The sequence below is a fragment of the Pan troglodytes genome, chromosome 9 (assembly GCF_028858775.2).
Source record: "Pan troglodytes isolate AG18354 chromosome 9, NHGRI_mPanTro3-v2.0_pri, whole genome shotgun sequence".
NCBI classification, from domain to species: Eukaryota; Metazoa; Chordata; class Mammalia; order Primates; family Hominidae; genus Pan; species Pan troglodytes.
The window spans coordinates 67899587-67921965 of record NC_072407.2 but is presented as its reverse complement, the minus strand read 5'-3'; the positions used below and the strand labels follow the sequence as shown (position 1 = coordinate 67921965).

Here is a 22379-nt window from a genome sequence, read left to right as displayed (position 1 = left end):
TGCCTTGTACTGCATGCCTCTCCTGGGACCAAATCCACCAGCCTTGGTCAGTCATTCAAGGCTCTTCTCGGCCAGGTGCAGTGGCTCACTCCTGTCATCACAGCACTTTGGGAGGCCGAGGCCGGCGGATCACATGAGGTCAGGAGTTCAAGACCAACCTGGCCACATGGTGAAACCCCATCTCTACTAAAAATACAAAAATTAGCCAGGTGTGGTGGTGCATGCCTGTAGTCCCAGCTACTCTGGAGGCTGAGGCAGGAGAATTGCTTGAACCTGGAAGGTGGAGGTTGCAGTGAGCCAAAATCACGCCACTGCACTCCAGCCTGGGCAACAGAGCAAGACTCCGTCTCAAAAAAAAAAAAAAAAAAAAAAAAAAAACCCGTAGGCCGGGCATGGTGGCTCACGCCTGTAATCCCAGCAGTTTGGGAGGCCGAGACGGACAGATCACAAGGTCAGGATTTTGAGACCAGCCTGGCCAATATGGTGAAACCCCGTCTCTACTGGAAAAAAAAAAACAAACAAAAATTAACCAGGCGTGGTGGCAGGTGCCTGTAGCCCCAGCTACTCAGGAGGCTGAGGCAGGAGAATAGCTTGAACCCGGGCGGCGAAGGTTGAGTGAGCCGAGATTGCACCACTGCACTCCAGCCTGGGCGACAGAGCGAGACTCCATCTAAAAAAAAAAGAGTAGTAAGTTCCACCCACCTCCCAGTATGGTGACTTGCCATGGCATCTGGCACCCCTGATAGTTCTCTTCACACTGCCATGGGGGCTCTGGCACTCCCACACCATACCCTAGGGCAGGGTCCCTCCCTCGGCCTCTGTCCATTCTCTTCACACTGCCATGGGGGCTCTGGCACTCCCACACCATACCCTAGGGCAGGGTCCCTTCCTTGGCCTCTGTCTTCAGCCCCTCTGACGTTAGAGGAGTTGGAACCCAGGCTCCCCCTTCCCCTCTCCCAGGTGCCCCATGGCAGCCCAGACTCTGTGTCTGCAGTTCAGGGGCAGGGAGTCAGGAGGGCAGGCACAAAGCGTTCTCAGGAAGAACTGGCAATCGGGCGCAAGGGTATCATCTGCCCGGGTGCTCTGGGCACCCTGGAGTCCTCTCCCCACCTCCCACCCCCACCTGATCCTTCCCAGCTGCCACCATTCCTCTCCTACCACACCGCCCAGGCCAAAATCACTCCATCCATGACGCCTACAGTAGCCCAGCGTAGGTCTCCCTGGACCACATTTGTCCTCAAGGGCCTGTGTCCTTATCCCCCCTTCACCCCCAACTGTCCCCCGCCACAGCCAGCCCTCTGTTCCTCTCACACCCCAAGCTCATTCCTACCTTCACTGGCCTCTTACTCCCCAGCTGAAATATCACCTCCTTAGCAGAGCTTTCCCAGTGAGATAACCCCCCCGCTCCCCGCAGAGCTCTCCCATCACCCAGGGTGTTTCCTTCATGGAACTCATGACAATGTGAGGTTGCCATGTTTCTTTGCTAAGAGGTTTCTTGTGTAAACACCAGGAAGGAAAGGACCTGTGCCTGTCCTCTTCCCTAAGCACTTGAATGAATGAATGAATGAATGAATGAATGAATGCGGTATGGGTGCCTGAGCAAGGAGGACCTTGAATAAGTGTGAGGTCCTCTCTAGGCTTCAGCTTCCTCCGCCTCCTCCCCTCACCGCAGCCGCCTTCCTCCACCCATCCCCACCATCCCAGCTGCTGTGAAATGGGCAAATGTCTTGCCTCCAGGACCTGGGAAGGGTGATGCAGCTCACCTCCCTCCTGTTCACACCCCAGCCACCCCAGCCATCCCAGCCGGGTCCCAGCCACCCACACAGCACCTCCTCTTGGCCCCGCCCTGCCCAGCCCCTCCCAGGTGCCTGAGGTGGAGCCGCCAGTTCCCACAGCACCCCAGCGGCCTGCCATGGGGGGTCTAAGGCCCTGGTCCCGATACGGGCTCCTGGTTGTGGCCCACTTGCTGGCCCTGGGGCTTGGGGCTGTGGTGTTCCAGGCCCTGGAGGGGCCTCCTGCATGCAGGCTTCAGGCTGAGCTCAGGGCAGAGCTGGCAGCCTTCCAGGCAGAGCATAGGGCCTGCCTGCCACCCGGAGCTCTGGAAGAGCTGCTGGGCACTGCCCTGGCCACCCAGGCCCATGGGGTCTCCACCCTGGGCAACAGCTCAGAGGGCAGGACCTGGGACCTTCCCTCAGCCCTGCTCTTCGCTGCCAGCATCCTCACCACCACAGGTAAGAGAGCCAGGCAGCCAAGTCGGGGGGCGCGGCTCCAAGAGGCCATGGCTCCCTGGGGGCTTTGGGGTTCATGCAGCCCTTCCTTCAGCCCCAGAGAGCCAGATGGAGCCCAGGCCCTGTGAGGCCTGACATCACAGCTGGGGCTCCCCACCAACACACCCCAACTGGTGCCTCCACTTCAACTGCCAGGAAGGGTGTGGCCTCCCCAGTCCCACCCCAGGCACCCTTTGAGACCCAGGAGAGCTGCCCAGATGCCACAGCCTGTGGCCAGATAGGGGATACAATACAGTGGGATGGATTCTTGGATGGAAGCAAATAGAATGAACCTGGGAAGGACAGATCAGGACCATGGCCTCGGGTGGGGGAGTGAGGGAAGATAGGGGAGGAAGTCGGCATGAGATGCTTGTGGATCAGGAGGGCACAGACAGGGATGAGGGAGTCCTGCAGAGAAATCGCGTGGGCACAGGCCCAGGGAAAAGTAGCAATGAGACCCACAGCCCTGGGTTTTCATATTTTTTGCCCCACAAAGTGTCTCAGTATTTTTTGAATTGGAATTTGTATTTCCAACTTTTTTTTTTTTTTGAAACGGTGTCTGACCCTGTCACCCAGGCTGGGGTGCGGTGGTGCGATCTTGGCTCACTGCAACCTCCACCTCCCGGGTTCTAGCAATTCTCCTGCCTCAGCCTCCTGAGTAGCTGGGACTACAGGCATGCACCACCATGCCCGGCTAATTTTTGTGTTTTTAGTAGAGACGGGGTTTTGCCATGTTGGCCAGGCTGGTCTCAAACTCCTGACCTCAAGTGATCCACCTGCCTCAGCCTCCCAAAGTGTTGGGATTACAGGTGTGAGCCACTGTGCCCAGCCCATATTTCCAACTTCTTTTGGAAAATCAGGAAACCCACTCACACTGAGCCAGAATCCCTGCAAGGCAACATCCTGACTGGAGCAGAATGGGGCCTGCCCTTTGGATACAGCTCACACTCTCCAGTGTACCCCTGTCCCCACCACTCCTGTTTGTCTCCCGTCTGGCTCCGGTAGGCATGTGCGTTTGCAGCTCTGTATTAGCTGATCCTGTTCTCCCAGCACACCCCGCGCTCCCACCCCTCCCCGCCTGGCACATGCCCTCTCTCGCCCATGCTGCCTCTTTGCAGCCCTTCATGATTTGCCTGCCCGACTCCCCCACCAGAAGGGGCAGGGCCTGGGCTGATTCAGATCCCAGTACAAAGCCTGGCACACAGGACATGACACACATTTGGGGAAAGAGTGGATGATATTCCACCAGCTGTGGAATCGGGAGTATCTGTTAAGGGCAGCGCAGTTCTCAGAATTGTCCCAGCTACAAAAGGCCTGAGGAACTGTCTTCTTTCATCCTTTCATTTTCCAAAAAAGAAAAGAATGGCCTAGAGAGGGTAAGGGATCCCCTGACGAAGAGGAGCAGAGCCAGCTACAACCTGGGCCTGGCCCGTTCAAGGCCACCAGAGGGCAGCCTTCTGCGGAAGGCAGTATTGGGGTAGGCAGGGACCCCAGCAGACATGGCACTCAGAGCTCTCACTGTCCACTGACTCTCTCTTCTCCAGGTTATGGCCACATGGCCCCACTATCGCCAGGCGGAAAGGCCTTCTGCATGGTCTATGCAGCCCTGGGGCTGCCAGCCTCCTTAGCTCTCGTGGCCACCCTGCGCCATTGCCTGCTGCCTGTGCTCAGCCGCCCACGTGCCTGGGTAGCGGTCCACTGGCAGCTGTCACCGGCCAGGCCTGCGCTGCTGCAGGCAGTTGCACTGGGACTGCTGGTGGCCAGCAGCTTTGTGCTGCTGCCAGGGCTGGTGCTGTGGGGCCTTCGGGGCGACTGCAGCCTGCTGGGGGCCGTCTACTTCTGCTTCAGCTCGCTCAGCACCATTGGCCTGGAGGACCTGCTGCCCGGCCGCGGCCGCAGCCTGCACCCCGTGATTTACCACCTGGGCCAGCTCACACTTCTTGGTAAGTCCAGCCACCTAACAGCGTGTGGGGGAAGGGGGAAGAGGAGCCTGGACTAGGACTCCCATAAATCACTGGGGGGCTGGGCCTTGCAGGTGGAGGGACCCCACTCCAGGGCACGGTGTGGGAGGGGTAGTCGAAGAGCTCTGGTGGCAGCGTTGAGAAGGGGGTGAGTGGTGCCAGCTGCCAGGGCAAGTCACTGCGCTGGGAGGTGGGCGGGGAGCATCACCAGAACCCAGGCGCTGCCCCAGCACCTTCTCCTCCCCAGGTTACTTGCTTCTAGGACTCTTGGCCATGCTGCTGGCAGTGGAGACCTTCTCTGAGCTGCCGCAGGTCCGTGCCATGGGGAAGTTCTTCAGACCCAGTGGTCCTGTGACTGCTGAGGACCAAGGTGGCATCCTAGGGCAGGATGAACTGGCTCTGAGCACCCTGCCGCCCGCGGCCCCAGCTTCAGGACAAGCCCCTGCTTGCTGAAGCGTCAGGTGACCGAGTTCAGCTCCGTAAGGTGGCGGCACCTGAGGAGGAAGCAGCCAGGAGTGGCTGGGGAAGAATCTGGAGATGGGGCCGCGGTGGGGGTGGGCGGGAGGCCTCAGGGAATACTGTTAATCATAAAATGAGCAACGACTTCGGCTGTTTTCAACTATTTCGAATGGGACTTCCCTGAGCCACCGGCCACCATCCCGGGAAGGCCGAGGTCCAGCCTCCGCTGGCCCTGGGAACCTCGAAACCGCACCTTCCGGCTTAGGATGGCAGAGCCGCCCGCCTCAGCCTCGGCGCACTCCCCTCCGCCTATTGAGAGCCCAGGTGGAGCGGAGAAAAGGCCGGCGCTGGGGTAGTCTCGTCCAACTTTATTGCTCTGGAGAACAGGAGGGCAAGCCAGCGCGGGGCGGTAGTGCCCAGGCATCCCTCTCCCCGAGGCCGCCGGCCCGGCCGTGCCGTCGGGGAGGACCCCGCACCCGCCGCGAGCGCGCACACACCCTCGGTGACAAATAAATACGGCGGCCGCCCCGCCCGTGGGGTCGGGGATCCGCCCTGCCCTGTACGGGGAAGGGCGCCGGCGGCCCCTAGCGGACACGCGCGCGGCCTCCGGGACGGCCGGGTCGTCCGCAGCGCAGGCCCGGGGCGGCGGCGGACGCCGGGGACGCGAGAAGTTATGGGCCACCCGGGCTGGCGGCCTCAGCTCAGCACGCAGCGCTCCCGCCGGCTCAACTGCCGGCTCAGCTTGCGGCGCCGCTGTTCCAGGCCGCGCTCCAGGCGCTCGTCCTCCTCCAGGGCGCTGGGGAGAACGGGTTCGAGTCAGCGCTCCGTTGGGCGGGGTCCACACCCAGCCCTCTGCGGGAGCAAGTCCCGGACCCTCCCAACTCCCAGCGCCGCCCAGCGCCACTCACATCCGCTCCTTGTGGTCCAGGTCCCGGACTAGCTCATCGCGCTGGTTCACCAGCGACACCAGCTCCTCCAGTAGGAGCTGCTCTCGGTGCTGCTGAGCGGACGTTTTCTGCCAGTCTGAGGGTCGAAGCGGCTAAGCGTCAGGAGGCGCGGGCCCAGGGCTGTGCCGCCTCCACCCTGGCTCTGTCTTGCCTCCCGGCCCCTGAGCCCATGTCCCACCTTCGATGGCCAGCATGGCCCGCAGCTCGCGGCTCAGCAGCTCGAACCTTCGCTCCAAGTCCTGCTCCTCCATGCTGGAAGGTGGCGGGGGGGTGGCAGTTCAGGAAAAGGGGCGTAGGGAGAGAGTGCCCAGGGCTCTGGCCACTCCCTGACCCCATCCCACCTCCCCAGCAGTTCCCGAGGGCAGGGCTGACCACAGAGCTATCCTCTCGTCTCCAGACCACATTATCGCTTTTCTTCTGTTTTCTCCAATTGCTGGGTGTTTGTGTTGCTCCTCCCACACACCCCCCCAGAAGGACCCCCGAAGGATTATTTGGATGAACAGTACTCATAAACAGGAAGCACTGGCTACAGTTATTCTGAAAAATGATCCCAAACGCAAAAGGGAGGCAAAGCTGTCTCCACCCTGCAGGATGACAAAGGCAATGGCCGCAGAGTGGCTTCGGACCCCACATGGGAACCAGATCAGATCTCTCTGGGCTTCTGTTTTCCTTACTGTAAAGGCTGAAGTGCAGTGGCACGATCTCGGCTCACTGCAATCTCTCAACCCCGGGAGGGTTCAAGCGATTCTCCTGCCTCAGCCTTCCCAGAAGCTGGAACTACAGGCGCCCGCCACCACGCCTGGCTAATGTTTTGTATTTTTAGTAGAGACGGGGTTTCACTGTGTTAACCAGATGGTCTCAATCTCCTGACCTTGTGATCTGCCCGCCTCGGCCTCCCAAAGTGCTGGGATTACAGGCGTGAGCCACCGCGCCCGGCCGGTTTTCTTATTAGTAAAAATAGTTCTAATTTAAGAGTTTTACCCTTAATTTTTGTTTTAATTTTTATTTTTTGAGACAGAGTCTCACTCTTTTGCCCAGACTAGAGTGTAATGGTCTGATCTCAGCTCACTGCAACCTCTGCCTCCCAGGTTCAAGCGATTCTCCTGCCTCAGCCTTCCAAGTTGCTGGGATTACAGGCGCGTGCCACCATACTTGGCTAATTTTTGTATTTTTAGTAGAGATGGGGTTTCACCATGTTGGCTGGTCTTGAACTCCTGACCTCAGGTGATCCACCTGCCTCGGCCTCCCCAAGTGCTGGGATTACAGGCATGAGACACCGTGCCTGGCCAGTTTTACACTTTAAACAGCAATTTGTTTAGGACAAAAACAGTAAGATGGAAGAGGAATCGTTTGTCAAAAAGATCTCTGTAGGAAGAAGAAAGTAGTGAAGAACTCTAACCAAAGTAGCTAAGAGTCCCTCTGCTCTCCTGGCCCGGGGCCAGCACTCACAGCAGCTGCAGCTGGTCCTGCCTCCGGATGAGAGCGTTCTTCTTGTTGACCAGGGTGAACCACTCCTGGATCAGCACCTCCTCCTGCAGCCTGTTGGCACCTGCATTGGACAGGGACAGTCACCAGGCCTGCCCCCTGCCCCTAGTGTCAGGGTAGGGCAGCTGGGGGTTGGGGGAGGGGGTTTGCTCCCTTGTGACATCCCAGAAGCCAGAACTGTGTGCCTCGAGGAAGCCACTTCAGGGCCTCAGCATGCCTGGCTGTAAAATGGGAACGCTGACGCCAGCTGTGCCTCCTCCCAGCTCCTCCCAAGGTCAGGAACAGCTGCAGGGCTGGACAGACCTAGTGGCATGTGTTGGGGAAGGGATCCCCAGATGTATGCCCCACCTGACTCCATGAGGCTCCTCAGCTGCGTCTCCACCTCAGCTGCCCGCCCATCTATCTGCCTCTGCTCCTGTTCCAGGGCCTGCAGCTCTGCACACACATACTGACTTGTGTCCTGGAACCGTTGCTGGGGGTGGAAAAGGCAGAGAACAGGGTGGACTCAGCCCAGGCCCTGAATAGGTGGTGCTCACCCATCAGCTCCTCCCACTTAGCCCTCCTTACCAGCCCAGCCTCCTCCCCTGGGCTTGGGGGTGGTTCCTCCGAGGGGGAACTCCCACCTGCAGACAGAGATGATGATAAGGCACCCCCTAACCACCACCCACCCCCAGGAAGTCCCCAGTCCAGGCTTTGTGAGCAGCCTGAACTGAGATGGTCACCACTCCTGCTACTCACCAGGGGGCTGTTGAGAGTCTGCAGCTGTGGGTGGGCCCGGGGCAGGGCTGGGGTCAGGGGCCTGGCCTTCCTGTGGAAGAAGGGGCCAGTGAGGGCTGGGAGGGGTTTCCCACCAGCCTGGGCCTGGGGCCAGCCAGAGCCACTCATACAGAGGGGAGGAGGGGTCCTTGATCCCAGCTCCTGCCCGCCCCTGCCCCTCCTCTAGTCCTGCATGCACAGAACCCCCGGGGCCCACCTCCTTCCAAGGGAAATGCCTCCTCAAGCAAAGGCCACAGCCTTCATCCTTCCTGGCCCTGTGGCCCTGTGGCCCTGGGCCCATCCACGCCCAGGCTCCGAGCCTCCCAATTCCCCTCCTGGGGCTGGGCTGAGCTCCGGCCTCACAGGATGAGAGCCTGTGAAGGGCCCAGCCCAGGCCTTTCCTCCCTACTCTCTTTTTTTGAGATGGAGATTCGCTCTGTCGCCCTGGCTGGAGTGCAGTGGCAGGATCATGGCTCACTCCAACCTCCACCTCCTGGTTCAGGTGATTCTCCTGCCTCAGCCTCCCAAGTAGCCACCCGCCACCACGCCCAGCTAATTTTTGTATTTTTAGTAGAGACGGGGTTTCACCATGTTGGCCAGGCTGGTCTCGAACTCCTGACCTCAGGTGATCTGCTCACTTTGGCCTCCCAAAGTGCTGGGATTACAGGTGTGAGCCACCACGCCCGGCCTCAACTACTCCTCCATGGAATTCCCTCAGGCCACCTCTGACTTCTGTCACCTAGTGCTGGCTTCTCCGTCATGGCCAGGGCCCCATGCAGTGACCATTGCACTGCCCCACATGGCCCCATCCGTGTGACCCAGCCCAGCCCTGCCTCCTGCAGAGGCCCCACCAGGCTCCCTCCCCTTCTGTCCTCAGGGCTCCCCAGACCTGGACCCTCCTGAGCCAGCACCTCCACCTCCTGGCCAAAAGGGGGTGCCCTGCTGCCTTTTCAGTTCCCACACCCAGGAGCGGCTGCTGCATGCTCACACACACAGGACAAGCCAGGCTGGCTGGATCTTTGAATTTTAGCCTGGAAGGGCAGGGCTGACCCCATGTACCTGCCCGCCCCTAGTGACTTGTTGGGACTGTCAGCCCTGGGGGTCCCCAACTTTCGACTCAGCTGATAGCCTGGCCCCTCAACTGCTCCTGCCCTGGCCCCCCACATCTGGGTCATCTGACCTGTGTCAGGGTCATGGGGCAGGGACAGTGGTTGACCTGCCCGTGTCCACTCCCACCTGTACCTCTCTCAGAGGCAGCCCTGGACATCCCTGGCTCAGAGGCCATCCTCTCTGGCCTGGGGCAGTGGTGACTTCCCCACCAGCCACCACCATGGCCTGCCTGCTGACTCAAGCTGAAACTGAGAGGCCTCTCTGACACCTTCACCCCCGGTGTAACTGTTTCACATCTCTCCTCAGCCCCCCAGCCTCATGCCAAAGCCTCAGGCAGCCCCAGCCTCAATGTTCCTACCACCCTGAGCCACGCCTAGACACCGCCCCCTGGCCACAGTGGCCGACTTTCAGTTCCCAAAATAGCTTTCTCAGCCTGGAGTCAGCCTCCATCTTGGGCTGCCTGGTACCAACGTGACCTCCACGACCCAGCCCAGCCCTACTTCCTCCAGAGACCCCCCTGCCGGGGCCCCCACACTCTTCCCGCCTCCCTCCCTGACTTCCATGTCTCCAGAAGCCTCCTCTGATCCCCAGGCTGGGCAGATGCTGCTCCCATGGCCTCCCCCATCACAGCTCCAACCCCCACTCACCCCGTCACAGCTGCTGGTTTCCCATGTCTCCCCCTTATACAGAGCTGGGCCCAAAAAATACAGTCAGGGTACACTGACTAATAACAGCAGCTAATATCTACCAAGTGTTTCTGTGCCGGGCACTTAAAGCACTTTATGTGCACTGACTCACTGAATCCTCCCAACAGCCCTGTAAGGCAGGGACCACGACCCTCCCCACTTTACAGATGAGGAAACTGAGGGTCAGAGATGAGGCTCCTAAAGGGTCTGGTCTAGGGCCCAGGGTTGTCTAACCCAGCAGTTTGTTCCCAAGCTTGGCCACCAACTTGCTGTGTGCCTCGGGGCCAGTCACACCCTTGGGGCCTCTGTTTGTGTCCTTGTATGTAAAATGGGAGAAAGCCCAGCCCTGTGTGACCTGGATGCTGCAGGGCTTCTAGAAAGGAATCTAGGGAAACACACATCTCCCCTTTTTTGACAGCAACTTGCAGGGGGCCTCAATGCCACCTTGCAAAATGCTTTCATACACACCCTAAGAGTCCATGGGCAGGCCAGGCACATAAAGAGTGCTGAGCTGACGGGACAGGCAGAGGCAGGAGAGTGGAGAAATCCAGCCTCAGCAGCGCAGAGCTTCCGCATGCCAGGCCTCGTGGGAATTCCAGTGCTTCCTCATGTCTAACTCAAATTCCTCTTTTTTTTTTTTTTTTGAGACGGAGTCTTGCTCTGTCGCCAGGCTGGAGTGCAGTGGCACAATCTCGGCTCACTGAGACCTCCGCCTCCGGGGTTCAAACAATTCCCCTGCCTCAGCCTCCTGAGTAGCTGGGACTACAGGCCTGTACCACCATGCCCGGCTAATTTTTTGTATTTTACTAGAGACGGGGTTTCACCATGTTGGCCAGGATGGTCTTGATCTCCTGACCTCGTGATCTGCCCACCTCTGCCTCCCAAAGTGCTGGGATTACAGGTATGAGCCACGGTGCCCAGCCTCAAATTCCTCTTTCAATACCCTCATGCCTGGCCCCTCCTCCAGGAAGACCAGGACTTTGGGAGCTCCCAAGGGCCGGGCCAGGCCAGACCACCTCCCACTGCACACAATGGGCATGAGGGATGGGGGTGGCCAATGAGGAGTCCCCTCCAGCCCCATGGGTCAGATATCTCCTGTGAGACAAGAGCTGGGGGAAGGCCTGACTTGGAAAGACCAGATGCTGGAACTTGGGCCCAGAGGGGGCACCTCACCTTTAAGATTTAAAGAGCCACTGACACACATTAATGAGGCCAACAGATGGGCCAAAGCTGGCCTTGTCCTCTTGACTCCTGCGTATCACATCTTCTACAGGTGGGTGTCACCCATGCCCTCTGTCTCTCACTCACAGGCTCAATGCTTGTGCCTCTGACCCTACACCCAGGACTCCTGCTCTCAGCCTGGCCTCATTGCCACTTATGGACCTTCCGGGAGATGGCTGGCAGTTCCCTAAACGAGGCCTGAACTTTCCTGCTGCCACATTTTTGCTAATGCAGTTCCCACCATTTGAGAACCCCACTCATTTTTCACCTGGGAAAAACCTGGTCATCTTATCAACCTAGCTCAAATGGTGGCTTCTTCCAGAAAGACTTTCCCAATGAATTCACTCCTTTCCTTCAAATGCAGGGGTCATTCCTGGACAGCTGAAGGTTTGCAGCAGCCTGACAGAGCTGCCCCTTGGTTGACAGGCAGGATGGGGCAGTGCTGGGACTCCAGCTGGAAAGCCCGTGTCCTGGACTCCAGCAGCTGTGGGTCACTGAGCAAATCCCTGCTCTTTCTGGGACCATGTCCCCTTCAGCACAGTGACACGACACTCTAGGAGATGACCTACAACCCATAGGGGATGACAGCAGGGACACGGGCCCTCACGATCTCACATCTCCAACCTTCCATTGTAAGAAAAGAGGAGACTGGTCTCCAGCATCTGGGGTTAAAGATGTACGCCAGAGTCCTGGGGCTGGGAGGCCCTGGAGAATCCCCCTTGAGTACAGATAGTCTGCACCCAGCTCATGGGGCAGGGTGGCTGCTGGTTAACGATGAGCCACCTGCAGGGAAAGAAATGCCCAAACCCACCTTCCAGCCTACCAAGCACTGGGCAGAGTGCCAGGAACGTGGATGCTCCGGGAACTTCTGCAGCCTGATTCCCCACACCAAGTGCCAAGCACTAAAAACCCTCAGCACTTATCCCAGGCTGGCCGCAAAGCTGGGGACCCTGCCTGGTGGGCCTTGGCTCAAATGCGTCCCCTAACGGGGAGCTCACTACCACACCAGAGGACTCTTCCACAGCACCAGGGTCCCTCTGATCAGATAGCCCCTCCTGGGTCCAGCCGAGCCCCGCCACTCTGAAACCGTCACCCTCGCGCCAGCTCTGTCCTTGGGGCCCCTGGGGGCTCGCCCGTTCTCTGCCCATCTTCCCGGGACCCCGCGCTGCGGCGGGGGAAGAAAGAAGGAGCCTTGACACTCACTGCAGCCGCAGCTCCCGCGGCTCCCGCGTCCGGATCGTCCACCGAGAACGAGCTGCTGTTCCGCAGCCGCGAGCGCCTCTTCTTGAGCAGGTCGGCGTCGCGCACGTGGGAGAAGGAGCAGTGCGCGCGGGGCGGGGGCACCGGCCCGGGCTCCCCGTTGACCGAGGGCCGTCGCAGCCTCACGCCGCCGCCGCCCGGTGCCCCCGCCCCGTTCACCAGCCCCTCGGCCGGGACCTCCGCGGGTCGCGACTCTCGGGGGGCCTTGGTCCCGCCGTCCTTGGAGGCGCGGCCCGCGTCCGCGTTCCTGGAGGCCACCCCCGGGGCCGCCCCGTCCGCGCGGTCTGCGGCCTCCTTGGGCTCCTGGGGCCCCTCGGCCCCGTGACCGCGCAGCCGCTGCGCCAGGCCTCCGGCGTCCAGGTCGTCGGGCGGGCTGGGCTGGGCGCTGCCCACGCGGTACGTGCCAGCGCCGCCGCCGCCCTCCAGTTGTACCAGCTGCAGCTCCTGCCCGGTGCAGAAGGCGCGGATCTGGCACAGGTACGTCATGACGATGAGCTTGTCGGGCACCGACAGTAGCACCATGTCCGCGGGCTCCAGCAGCCGCGACACTCCCAGAGCCGCGAAGCCATCGAAGGCCTAGGGGAAGGGTGCACTCGGGGTCAGCGGCGGCGGTGGCCCGCGCCACCCGGCAACGCTGCGGTGCCGCCCCACGGAGGGGGTCCCCGGGATTGGCACCCCGGGTTTTGCCTAGCAACACCGCCCCCTCCTAGCGAGGGAAATCCAGCAACAGGGCCCGCCCTCGCGTTGCTTAGCAACGGCACACCGTCCACCCCGTTACCAAAGGGTGGTTTTGGAAAAACCATCTAAGGGAGGAAAAACGCTTTAAAACAAACAAACGAAAATAAGGAAAACAAAAAATTTAATGACCAAAGGGGTAAAAGGTGGCAGAACTTCCAGAAGCCACTGCTGGGCCCGGCAGTCCACTTTCTCCAAATCTGACACTGAGAGCCTGGCTCTCCAGACCCTCCTTCCCTCCAGGCAGCCCCCCACCCCATCTCACCTGCTTGTTGTTCTGCTTGATGTTGAGTGGGTCTAGCGAGGCATAGTCACTGCAGAGAGTGTGCTGGTCAGAGGCTGGGTCCACACTGCCCTCCCTGATGGCTCCCCCATTCGTTCCCACCCCTCTGGCAGCTCACATCTTGTCTGGGTAGAATCGGTGCAGGATGGCACAGAAGGCCAAGCCGTTGCGCCAGGATGTGGTGAAGTTGGTGATGCGGACGCCACGGTAGCCAGCGGTGACTTCCTGGCACCACTCCAGCAGGGACTGGCTGGAGCTGACCAGGGCAGGTGGTGCCTGAGGACACAGGGGTGGGCTTAGGGAATGTATAAATGGGATGTGTGCCCTCTGCCTCTTGGGGAAGCTCATGCCTGGCACACAACAGCCCCATCTCTGAGCTTGCAGGGGTCACCAGAGACCACTGGCTAGAGCCTTGGGGCCAGGTAAAAGGGTTTCCAGATCCAGGGTTATCTGCCAAGGTCACCTAAAAGGTCAGTGGCCCCCAGACAAGATCAGAGGTCACCAGCAGCCACACCTCAAAGTCAGCCCAGAAAATCAGCTTAGAGGTGTCTAGCTCCATGCGGCCCAGGGAAGATGGGGTAAGAGAGCCAGGGCATCCTGAGAGAGGAGGGGATGAGGGGGCTCCTTCAAGCTGAGCCCCCCACCCCACCCGATCCCATTCCACCAGGTGGGTCCATGCAGAGCCGCCGTTCGCTCAGCCCCAGGTTAGTGGGAAGCAGCAGACTGGGCCCTCGGCGGCCCCCATCCCTACCTGGCTGCCCGGCAGCCTCCTGTCCTCTTCAGCCTTCTCTGGGGAAGAGGCCCTGGGCGCCCCAGCCCCTGCCCCACTGGCCACCTGTGCTTCAGGCAGGCTGGCCTCTGTGAGGCTTCCCTCAGCTTCTTTCCCCTTCTCATTTCCCAAGACCCCAGCCTCCGCTTCCTGGGCCTTAAAAGTACCAGATTTGTTCTCTGGAGACTCTAAAACCTTCATCTCTGCTTCCTGGGCCCCCCAAGCCCCAGATTTGCCCTCTGACATCCCCCAAACCCCAGCCTCTGCCTCCTGGACTCTCAGAACTTGAGTCTCTGACCCTTGTACTCCTGAAATCTCTGCTTTTGCTTCCTGGGATCCTAAAACTCTTGGCTGAGTGACTGGGGCCCTTAAAGCCTCATATTTGAGAGCACTCCCAACTCTAGTCTCTGCTTCCTGGACCCCCGAAGTCTGAGCCTGTTCCTTCTCAGCCTCTGGAACTATAATTTCTGTCTTTCGGGTCATCAGTACTCGGGCCTCTGCCATTCCAGCCTTGGGCCCTGAGATCCCTGAACCCCCCACCTCTGTCTCCTGGGCCCCAGCTACCTCAGATTCTAGCCCTGGGACCCCTGAACTCCTAGATGCTATCTCTTGGGTCCCCAATATCTCAGTTTCTGCTGTCCCAGTCTCTATCTCTGGAACCTCTGAACCCCCAACCTCTTTCACCTGGATCCCTGTTGTATCAGCTTCTAACCCTGGGACCCCTGAATCCCTAGATGCTATCTCTTGGGTCCCCAATATCGCACCTTCTGCTGCCCCAGTCTCTATTCCCAGAACCCCCAAAAGTCCCACCTCTATCTCCTGGGCTACCAATATGTCAGACTCTGCTATCTCTGCTTCTATCTCTGGGACCCCTGAATCCCTAGCTGTTATCTCCTGGGTCCCTAATATTTTAGCCTCTGTCCCCTCAGCCTCTGACTCTGGTACCCTAGAAGCTTCCACCTCTGTCTCCTGGGTCCCCAGCATCTCAGACTGTATTGTATCTTCTATCTTCAGTGGCCCTAAATCCCCAGATATCTCCTGGGTCACCAGTACCTCAGTCTCTGCTATCGTAGTTCTTGTCTGCAAAACTCCTGAACCCCCAGCTTCTGTTTTCTGGGTCCCCAATACCTCAATCTCTGTCCCTGGGGTCTCTATGACCCCCACCTCTGTTTCCTGGGTCTCCAGTCCCTCACACTGTGCTGTCCCAGCAACCTCTGACTCCAGGACCCTTGATCTTGCTGCTTCTTTCTCCAAGGCCCCCAATATCTCAATTTCTAGTATCCTAGTCTCTGGGAACCCTGACCCCTCAACTTCTTTCTCCTGGGTTCCCAGCACCTCCAACCCTACCACCTCAGTCTCTGTTTCCAGGACCCCTGAACCCCCAGCTTCTGCCTTCCAGCCTCCCAGACCCCTGGATATTGCCCCCTGGGCAGTTGATAACAGGGCCCCTTGCCAGCTGCTCACCTGGGGCCTGGTGCTTATTGCTCCAACAGAAGGGCCCTGCTCCAGGCCTGTCCCCTCAATACCAGGTGCTCCGCCCCTCACTTCTGCACCCTCTCTCTCCTGGCCTGCAGCAGCCCTGGCCCCCTCGAGGTCACCAAGTTGCCCAGAGTGCCCTGCAGGCTCCGCTGGGGGCAGGCTCAGGCCTGAGGGAGCCTCATCCCTGGTCCTGACTCCCAGCCTCCCCTGAGAGCCCCTTGGAGGAGCCTCAGGGGTCCCCCTGCATCTTGCCTCAGGCATCACCCCTGTCGCCTCTGGTCCCTTAGTGTCCACATGTCTCACCTTTGACCTCTGCTCAGCATCCACTTGACAAACTGCTGAACTCTCTTCAGCCTCCCCAGCTCTGACTCCTGACCTCTTAGTGTTTGCCTCTCTGCCTCCTGACCTGGGCTCAGTGTCCACCCCACTGGCCTCTGGCCTGTCCTCAGTGTCCATCTCTTCAGCCTTGAGTCTCTGCCTTCCAAAAGGGTCTCCAGAACCTTTATCCTCAATGCTCGGGCCCAGCCTAGCTCCATGGGCTTCTGTCCCTTCCTGAGGGAATGCCTGGGCCTGGGTCTCCCTAGCAGAGCCCAATCCTGCTGGAGGAGCCCCTGAGGCTTTGGGGACCTCATCTTCCCCCTGGGGGACTGGGGGCCGGAGGGCATCAGAGCCTTTCTGGAGCCGAGGGGCTGGGGTGGGGGCCGTGTCCTGGCCTGGCTGCCTTGAAGACCTGAGAAGAGAGCAGGAGGGGGAGTTGGGGGGCTGCTTTGGCCCCAACTCTCAGCACCATCTGCCACCCTTCAGACTGTTGGGGCCCTGGAGGCAGGTTGGTGGGGGTGAGGACTGCAGCTCCTATCAGGGGGCAATGGGGGGTGCGGCTGGTTCCAAAGCTCACCTCATCTCTGGTGAGGTTTCCGGGGGCCTTGGGGCCTCAGGGCCTACCTGGCCCCCCGCTTCATTAGCTCGTTCTGACCCCTGGCCTCGGGAGGTTCTGGCTGGGGGTGCAGGAGCACTCACAGGGGCTGGGCTGGTATCCTCAGCATTAGAAGGGCTGGCAACTGAGAAGAAAGAGGGGGACACTGTGGCCTGGGCCCAGTGACCTAGGGTCCAGTCTCCACCCCCAACCCCAGCCTGGGTCTCACCTGCCTGCTGGGGTCGTCCTTGGCCTTCCTCCTCCTCCTCACAAAGCGTCTTCAGCTCTCGAGAGGGATCTGGGAATGGTAGGAGAGGGGAGAAGGGCAGAGTCAGCCCAGGGCAGGGCCCCACAGGCCTGACCCCCTCCCCCAACTACAGTGCAGGTCCTACCTGGGAAACGCCCTGGCCTCAGGGCACCGCCCCGGCCTGCGAGAAGAGACAGGCCCACAGATGTGGAGAGAAAGAGAGAGAGAACCTCAACAGTGGACAGAGAAAAAGCCTGGACAAGCAGCAGGGAGGGATGAGGAAGCCCCAGCTGGCCCAGGAGGGCTGGTGGTAAGGGATCAGGAGCCGGGCTTCTGACCCAGCTGTCCTGGGTCAGGTACGGGCCTGGCAAGCACCACAAAGGGATGAGGAGAGGACCCAGGAGCCCAGCGAGACATTGGGAACCCATCCTCCAGGACTCAGCTGAAGACCAAGGCTATCGTGGGACCAGCAGCCAGGTTGGGACAATTGAGGCTGCTGGGTTGGTTGGGACTGCCTGGGCAGTAATGAGTTCCCATCACAGGGCGGGCACAGCAAGTGGCTGGTGGCCCGGGTAACCCTCCCTCCCCAGGTCTTGGCAGTCTCGATCCACAGCAGGCTGTGAGCCCACCTGGCTGGGGGACTCGAGCCCAGGCCTCCGGGGCTCCTGGGCCATGAGCCTCATCTTCATCACTCTCAGCAAAGTCATCCAAGTTGCCCACATCACTAGGCTTCACACTCATGAGGCTTGCGAGACTCTGCATGTCATCGTCCCTGGGAGGCAGAGGTTAAAGGTGAGGGTGGGGTCAGAGGTCACAGGCCAGGATCAAGGAGGGCAGGTAGGCACTCACGTGGCACGGCCCTCCCGCAGCAGCACCCCGGAAAGAGTGAGGCTCAGCTCAGCCTGCACCACCTTCACTGACTTCGGCTTCAGCCGCAGCCTCAGTGGGACTTGGACAGGCACGGGCCCTGCATGGCGGGCCAGGTCCACCTCGGCCGTGGCCAGCACCTTCCGCTGCCCCTTAGACTCCTGTGGGCCAGGGGAGAGACCAGGAGAAGGGGCATCAGTGCTGTCCCAGGGTCCCCAAGATTCCAGACCTGAGCCCACTCCAGACACTCACATTTTCAATAATAAATGTCCACTCTTTGGCCTCATACTGGTCCACGTGGGGGTCCTGGGAAGAAGGGTGCTGGTGAGTACAGGGCTGCTGGGGCAGCAGCAAAGGGAGCAGAGCTTGTCTGGCTCAGGAGGTGCTTGGTAGTGGTGGCTTTTTTTTTTTTTTTGAGATGGAGTCTTCCTCTGTCGTCGAGGCTGGAGTGCAGGGGTGCGATCTTGGCTCACTGCAACCTCTGCCTCCCAGGTTCAAGCAATTCTCGTGCCTCAGCCTCCCGAGTAGCTGGGATTACAGGTGCACGCGGTGGTTGCTACCTCCTCCTGGGATGCACCCCAAGTTCTGGTCCCAGCTGCCTCTCATGCTGCATGTGTTGGGTAAATGCTGCCTCCTCCAAGGAGACCTCCTGGGCCAGTGATGCTGAGCAGGCCCCCCTAATTCTTGGCCTCACCCCCCGCATCCTCTTCTATCTGGATGAACAACCTACCAGGAGACCTGTGTTGCAATTGTTGCAACTGCCTGTGTTGCAATTGCCATCCATGCTGGAGGGCTAGAGACTCACCCTGTAGAGGGTCACAGAGATGTCCACATTCTCAGGTACCATCCACACCACGGTGCCCCGGTATGGGTTCTGGATGCCCGGCTGCCAGCTGTGGGCCTACAAGGGACAATCTGAGTCCTCCCCCCATCTTAACTCTTCCCTCCCACCTGCACCCCCTATCACCAACCTTGACACCATCTTCCCCTCCCCTCTGTGGATTCTGATCTGTGCTTGAACCTCACTCCACTCCCCCATCAGCCCCCATCAGCCTCCCACCGGCCCCCATCCCTAACCTGGATCCCCAGTTGCCATCCTTCCCCACCTTGGAGCAGATGCGTCGGTTCCGACGGGTCCATACCACCACCAGCTTATCTGGCTGCCTGGGGGAGGGGGAAGGGGAGGGAGAAAGGGAGCAGGCTGCTTGGTCAGGCTCACCTGCCTCCCCATCTCCTCTTCCTCCTCCCCCAGCTCCCTCAGGGTCTTCCTTTTGCCCACCTCCCCCTCCTCCAGGAGAGGGCCTGGGCAGCCCCTTATCTGGGGCCACAGGGTGCAGGGTGGAGCTGCTAAGGTAGGGTGGGGCCAGAGCAGAAGGGCAAAGGCCCAGAGAGTGTGGGCAGGCAGGGACTATGAGGAAAGACAGCAAGAGAGAAAGGGACAGGCACATACAGAGACCAAGACACACAGAAACACAAGGACCTGGCAAGAGATGCCAGACACAGATGCACATGTGAGCATCGTGCACACACGCAGACTCCAACACAGGGAGAGACAAAGACGAGGGATAAAAGAAGTCCCTTCGCACAAAGATGTTTGTGGAGCACCCACCATAAACCCAGCCCAGTTTTGGGGACAGAGGAGGGCAAAAGAGAGACAAGACCTTTCCGGTGAGGACAATGGAGGTGGGGGCAGACTACCAGTCAAGAAGGAAAATAAATTAACAAGCGAACTCCAGGGTGATGTGAGGAAACCCCTTGGGGGTCTCCTTGAGGTTGGGTGTCTGGGCAGAGATGAGTGGCAGGGGGATGGGCTGTGTGAGGATCTGGAGAAAGAGGGAATGGCAAGTCCAAGGGTCTGCGGCTGGAGGGTGACATCAGAGAGAGGGGCAAAGAGTTGCGGGTGAGGCCGGAGAAGCAGCAGAGGGTCAGCCTGTCATTAACCAACACCGCCATCCCTCGCCCACCATGTCCAGCCCTTTGCTGGGCGCAGGGGTCCCAAGGAGGATCAGCTTTCGGCAAGATGATGACAGTGGAGCCTGGAGGGCAATCAGAAAAGACTTCCAGGGGGTGACATCTAAGCTGAACAGCATATGCCAGGTCAGACATGGAGGAGAGGCAGAGGCAAAGCCAGAGGACAGAGATGGCTGCGCAGAGCCCATTCCCAGGCACTGAGCGGACTCATGGCTGGGCCTGGGGGCAGAGGGCCCCTTGGGGTTAGAATGTTCAACTGCTGCCCAGGAGGGGTGATGCTTGAGGGGACGATCCGGCCGAGGGCAGCACGTAAACTGGCCTTGCCTGTACCCAGCCCCATGCCTGCACCCTCTCGTGATGCTGGGGTTTGCCCAGCTCACTGTTCGTCTGAGGCCAAGCCAGGATAAGTGCCTCTCTGTTAACCCTGAGGATGCTGAGGCCCACAGAGGTTTGGAGCCAAACAAGTTTACACGGTTGAGCCTAGAGCCCTCCAGCCCAGAGCCAAGTTCCCTTCCCCAAGCCCAAATTGCCAGCGATGGCAGAGCAAGGGTAACTAAGGGGCCTTCCCAGAAAGGGGAAGCGGACAGGGGGTGCCTAGGGAGGGCAGGGCTTGGCTGGGCAGCCTGACTCAGGCTGGGCACGCCCTCCTGGGAAGCTGCAACCTGGGCAGGGGCAGCTTCCCGGCCTGGGCTCCAGGCTAAGCAGCCCAGGAGGCCCTACCCACAGCTGCCTGTGACTCAGCTGCGTTGACACTGCCGGCACCCTCAGCCTGCTGTGCCCAGTGTTTTCCTGGCCTCCCGCAGGATGCTGGAGCAGGAGCCAGAGGCCAGAGTTCAAGTGCCAGCCCCCAAGCTCTCCCAGGCTCTGCTGAAAGATGTGAATGGCCCTCTAGCAGGCCCAGTGTGGGCAAGGCCAAGGATATGGCAGCTGCCCAAGGGACCCCAGCCTCCTGCTTACTCCCCTCCCCCTGGACCCCATGGTCCCTTCCTGCCCCAGCCCTTCCCCTGGGGAGCCTAAATTTAGCCCCGCCTGGCGGGTGAGGCCCCCACAGCTGTGCCCTAATCCAGCCAAGGGAAGCTGACACCAGCAAGCACGTATATTTAGGGTGTGACGCAGGGGCCTGGGCAGCTATGGGTGGCGGCATGTGAACGAGATGCCCCTGAACCTGTTGGTAGTCCGGGCTGGGGCCTGCACCCTCTCGTGAATCACCCCTCACCCTGCCACCTTGCCCTCCGCAACCCTCTCCTCCCGGACCCACAACCTCCTAGGTCGTCAGGCCCCTTTAAGCTGCTCCCCGCCTCCCTCCTCAATCCTCCCAGCACTCAGTTTCCCCTTTTAAGGACATTGTGGAGATGTTTCCAGCCTCCCAGCACTCTGGCTGAAGAGGCGGGAGTTGGAGGGGTTCTTCTGGCTCAACAAGATGGCAGGGGAGGAGGGGGCAACATCTCTGTTCTTAGCTGGACTAAGTAAGGTCAGGGAGGCTCCTGCCCCAGCCCTAGCCACCTGCAGACCTCAAAACTTGATCCCTTTTCCAATGCCACCCTGAACCACCTTTCTGGCACAAGACATGCGGCCTCCCTCCCCCAGCCCTGACCGCAGCTGAGGAAGGAGTGGACACAGGCAGAACCTCAGGCCTGAAAGTCCTGACCCCCGCGCAGGGAAAGCTGCCCACGCCCCCAACTCCAGGGGTCTCACAAATTGCAAGGGCACTTCTGAATCTCCGAGCCTGGGAACGGAACCAGGGCCCAAGCTGGGGTGGGGGCCCATTTGGTCATTGGGCTGGGGGGCAGAGTCCTCTCAGGCTTAAAGGGCCGGATGAGGTCCCAGCAAGTTCGGGGGAGCCCCCCCGCCTCCCTCCCACTCACCATTTCTTGGTGCACTCCAACACCAGCTCGTGGTAACAGGCCACGAACTGGAACTTGGCCGCCCGCTTGCCCACGCGCTGCAGGCGCTTCCACACCGAGGTCATGGCCCCCGCCGCCCCGCCGCCCACTTCTCAGGCCCGGGGCTCCCGCTGGCCCGCCACCGCTGGCCCGGCCCGGGTCCCCATGGCCTGTCCGCGCCGCCCGCCCCGTCCGTGCGGAGGTGTCCCAGGCTCCGACCCGGGACCGCGCTCTCCGCTGCCGCCGCTGGGGCCCGCAGGGTGGTCTGGCTGAGTCTGCGGGGTCGCCTGGGGCGCGTCGGGTGGCCGAGCGCGGAGCTGGGAGCGCGCCGTTTCCTGGAGCCGCACCCCCGTCGGAAGGCGGGCGGGGCTGCGGCGCGGGGCGGGGGCCGGGGCAGGAGCGCGGGGGCGGGGCGACCCGGCTTCCGGGGCCTCGCGCCGCGACCCGGGAGCGGGAGCGGGGGCGGGGGAGGGGGGCGTGGAAGGGGTGTCGCCCGACCGCAGTGCCCGCTCGGTGCGCGCAGAGGCTGCGTGGAGAGAGGGCAACCAGCAACTTGGTGCCACCCTAGAGAGCGCTGCCCGGCCGCCTTCCTTCCTGCCCGCAGCCCTGGGAGGTACGTACTACTGGCCCCCTTTCACCGACTGGGAAAACTGAGACCCAGAAAGGGGAAGGGACTTGCTCAGAGTCATACTGTGAATGTGGACGAGGACCAGCTCTCAACTCCAAGGTGCAGCCACCCACGTCTTAACCAGAGCAGGAAGGCGTCAGTAACCTCGGTGGTCCAACCTCAGAACCTGACTCTGCTGTCAAGTGGGAAGATAATCCCAAACCCCAACAAGTAGCTGGAGAATCATAACTGACCTCCAACCAAGTGTGACCTTGGGCAAAGCGCTAACACTCTGAGCCTCAGTTTCAACGTCTATTAAATGGGGATAATTGTAGTTCCGCCTTTTAGGGAATCCCTGAGAGGATGAACCTCAGAAGGCATTTATCGGAAAGCCTGGCTGATTTTGCCATGCCTCCTTATTAAATGGGATGCGCTATAATGGATGGGGAAAACGTGTCATTTTTGTGTATGTT

At 60.3% G+C, this 22379-nt stretch overlaps 2 protein-coding genes across 10 annotated transcripts; one reads left to right on the top strand and one right to left on the bottom strand.

The window, feature by feature from the left end:
• The first annotated feature begins 31 nt into the window (after window positions 1-31).
• KCNK7 (potassium two pore domain channel subfamily K member 7) lies at window positions 32-4964 on the top strand. The gene is made up of 3 exons (XM_001169862.5): window positions 32-2231; window positions 3812-4210; window positions 4476-4964. Exons 1-3 carry the CDS (start codon window positions 1913-1915, stop codon window positions 4679-4681), a joined length of 924 nt encoding a protein of 307 aa, XP_001169862.1. The 5' UTR covers window positions 32-1912; the 3' UTR covers window positions 4682-4964.
• Window positions 4965-5040: 76 nt separating this feature from the next.
• On the bottom strand, window positions 5041-21660 carry EHBP1L1 (EH domain binding protein 1 like 1). Of its 9 annotated transcripts, none has more exons than XM_009423481.4 (21): window positions 21282-21659; window positions 18552-18609; window positions 18251-18346; window positions 17698-17751; window positions 17428-17606; window positions 17208-17350; window positions 16724-16759; window positions 16561-16629; window positions 16314-16476; window positions 15404-16148; window positions 13922-14095; window positions 13289-13446; window positions 13153-13201; window positions 12096-12728; window positions 7858-7927; window positions 7687-7742; window positions 7468-7591; window positions 7084-7183; window positions 5813-5886; window positions 5596-5710; window positions 5041-5483 (listed from the first exon to the last, which is right to left on the bottom strand). In XM_009423481.4, the coding sequence occupies exons 1-21, from the start codon at window positions 21383-21385 to the stop codon at window positions 5384-5386; spliced, it is 3300 nt and encodes a 1099-aa protein (XP_009421756.1). In that variant the 5' UTR covers window positions 21386-21659; the 3' UTR covers window positions 5041-5383. The 9 variants fall into 9 exon arrangements, with proteins under 9 accessions (XP_009421756.1, XP_009421758.1, XP_009421755.2 ...); XM_009423483.4 differs by having other exon boundaries at window positions 15722-16148; XM_009423480.4 differs by having other exon boundaries at window positions 13922-16148; window positions 21282-21660.
• Window positions 21661-22379: the final 719 nt, after the last annotated feature.

What these genes read in the sequence shown, in the direction of transcription:
- KCNK7 (XM_001169862.5), top strand. Translation starts at nt 1,913, where the DNA reads ATGGGGGGTCTAAGGCCCTGGTCCCGATACGGGCTCCTGGTTGTGGCC. An exon ending in CAGCATCCTCACCACCACAG is followed by an intron (nt 2,232 to 3,811) that starts GTAAGAGAGCCA and finishes TCTCTTCTCCAG; the next exon opens with GTTATGGCCACATGGCCCCA. An exon ending in GGGCCAGCTCACACTTCTTG is followed by an intron (nt 4,211 to 4,475) that starts GTAAGTCCAGCC and finishes TCTCCTCCCCAG; the next exon opens with GTTACTTGCTTCTAGGACTC.
- EHBP1L1 (XM_009423480.4), bottom strand. Translation starts at nt 21,385, where the DNA reads ATGACCTCGGTGTGGAAGCGCCTGCAGCGCGTGGGCAAGCGGGCGGCC. An exon ending in CTGCGGGAGGGCCGTGCCAC is followed by an intron (nt 17,351 to 17,427) that starts GTGAGTGCCTAC and finishes TCTGCCTCCCAG; the next exon opens with GGACGATGACATGCAGAGTC. An exon ending in CAGGGGAGGAGGCTGGGCTG is followed by an intron (nt 7,592 to 7,686) that starts GTAAGGAGGGCT and finishes TTCCACCCCCAG; the next exon opens with CAACGGTTCCAGGACACAAG.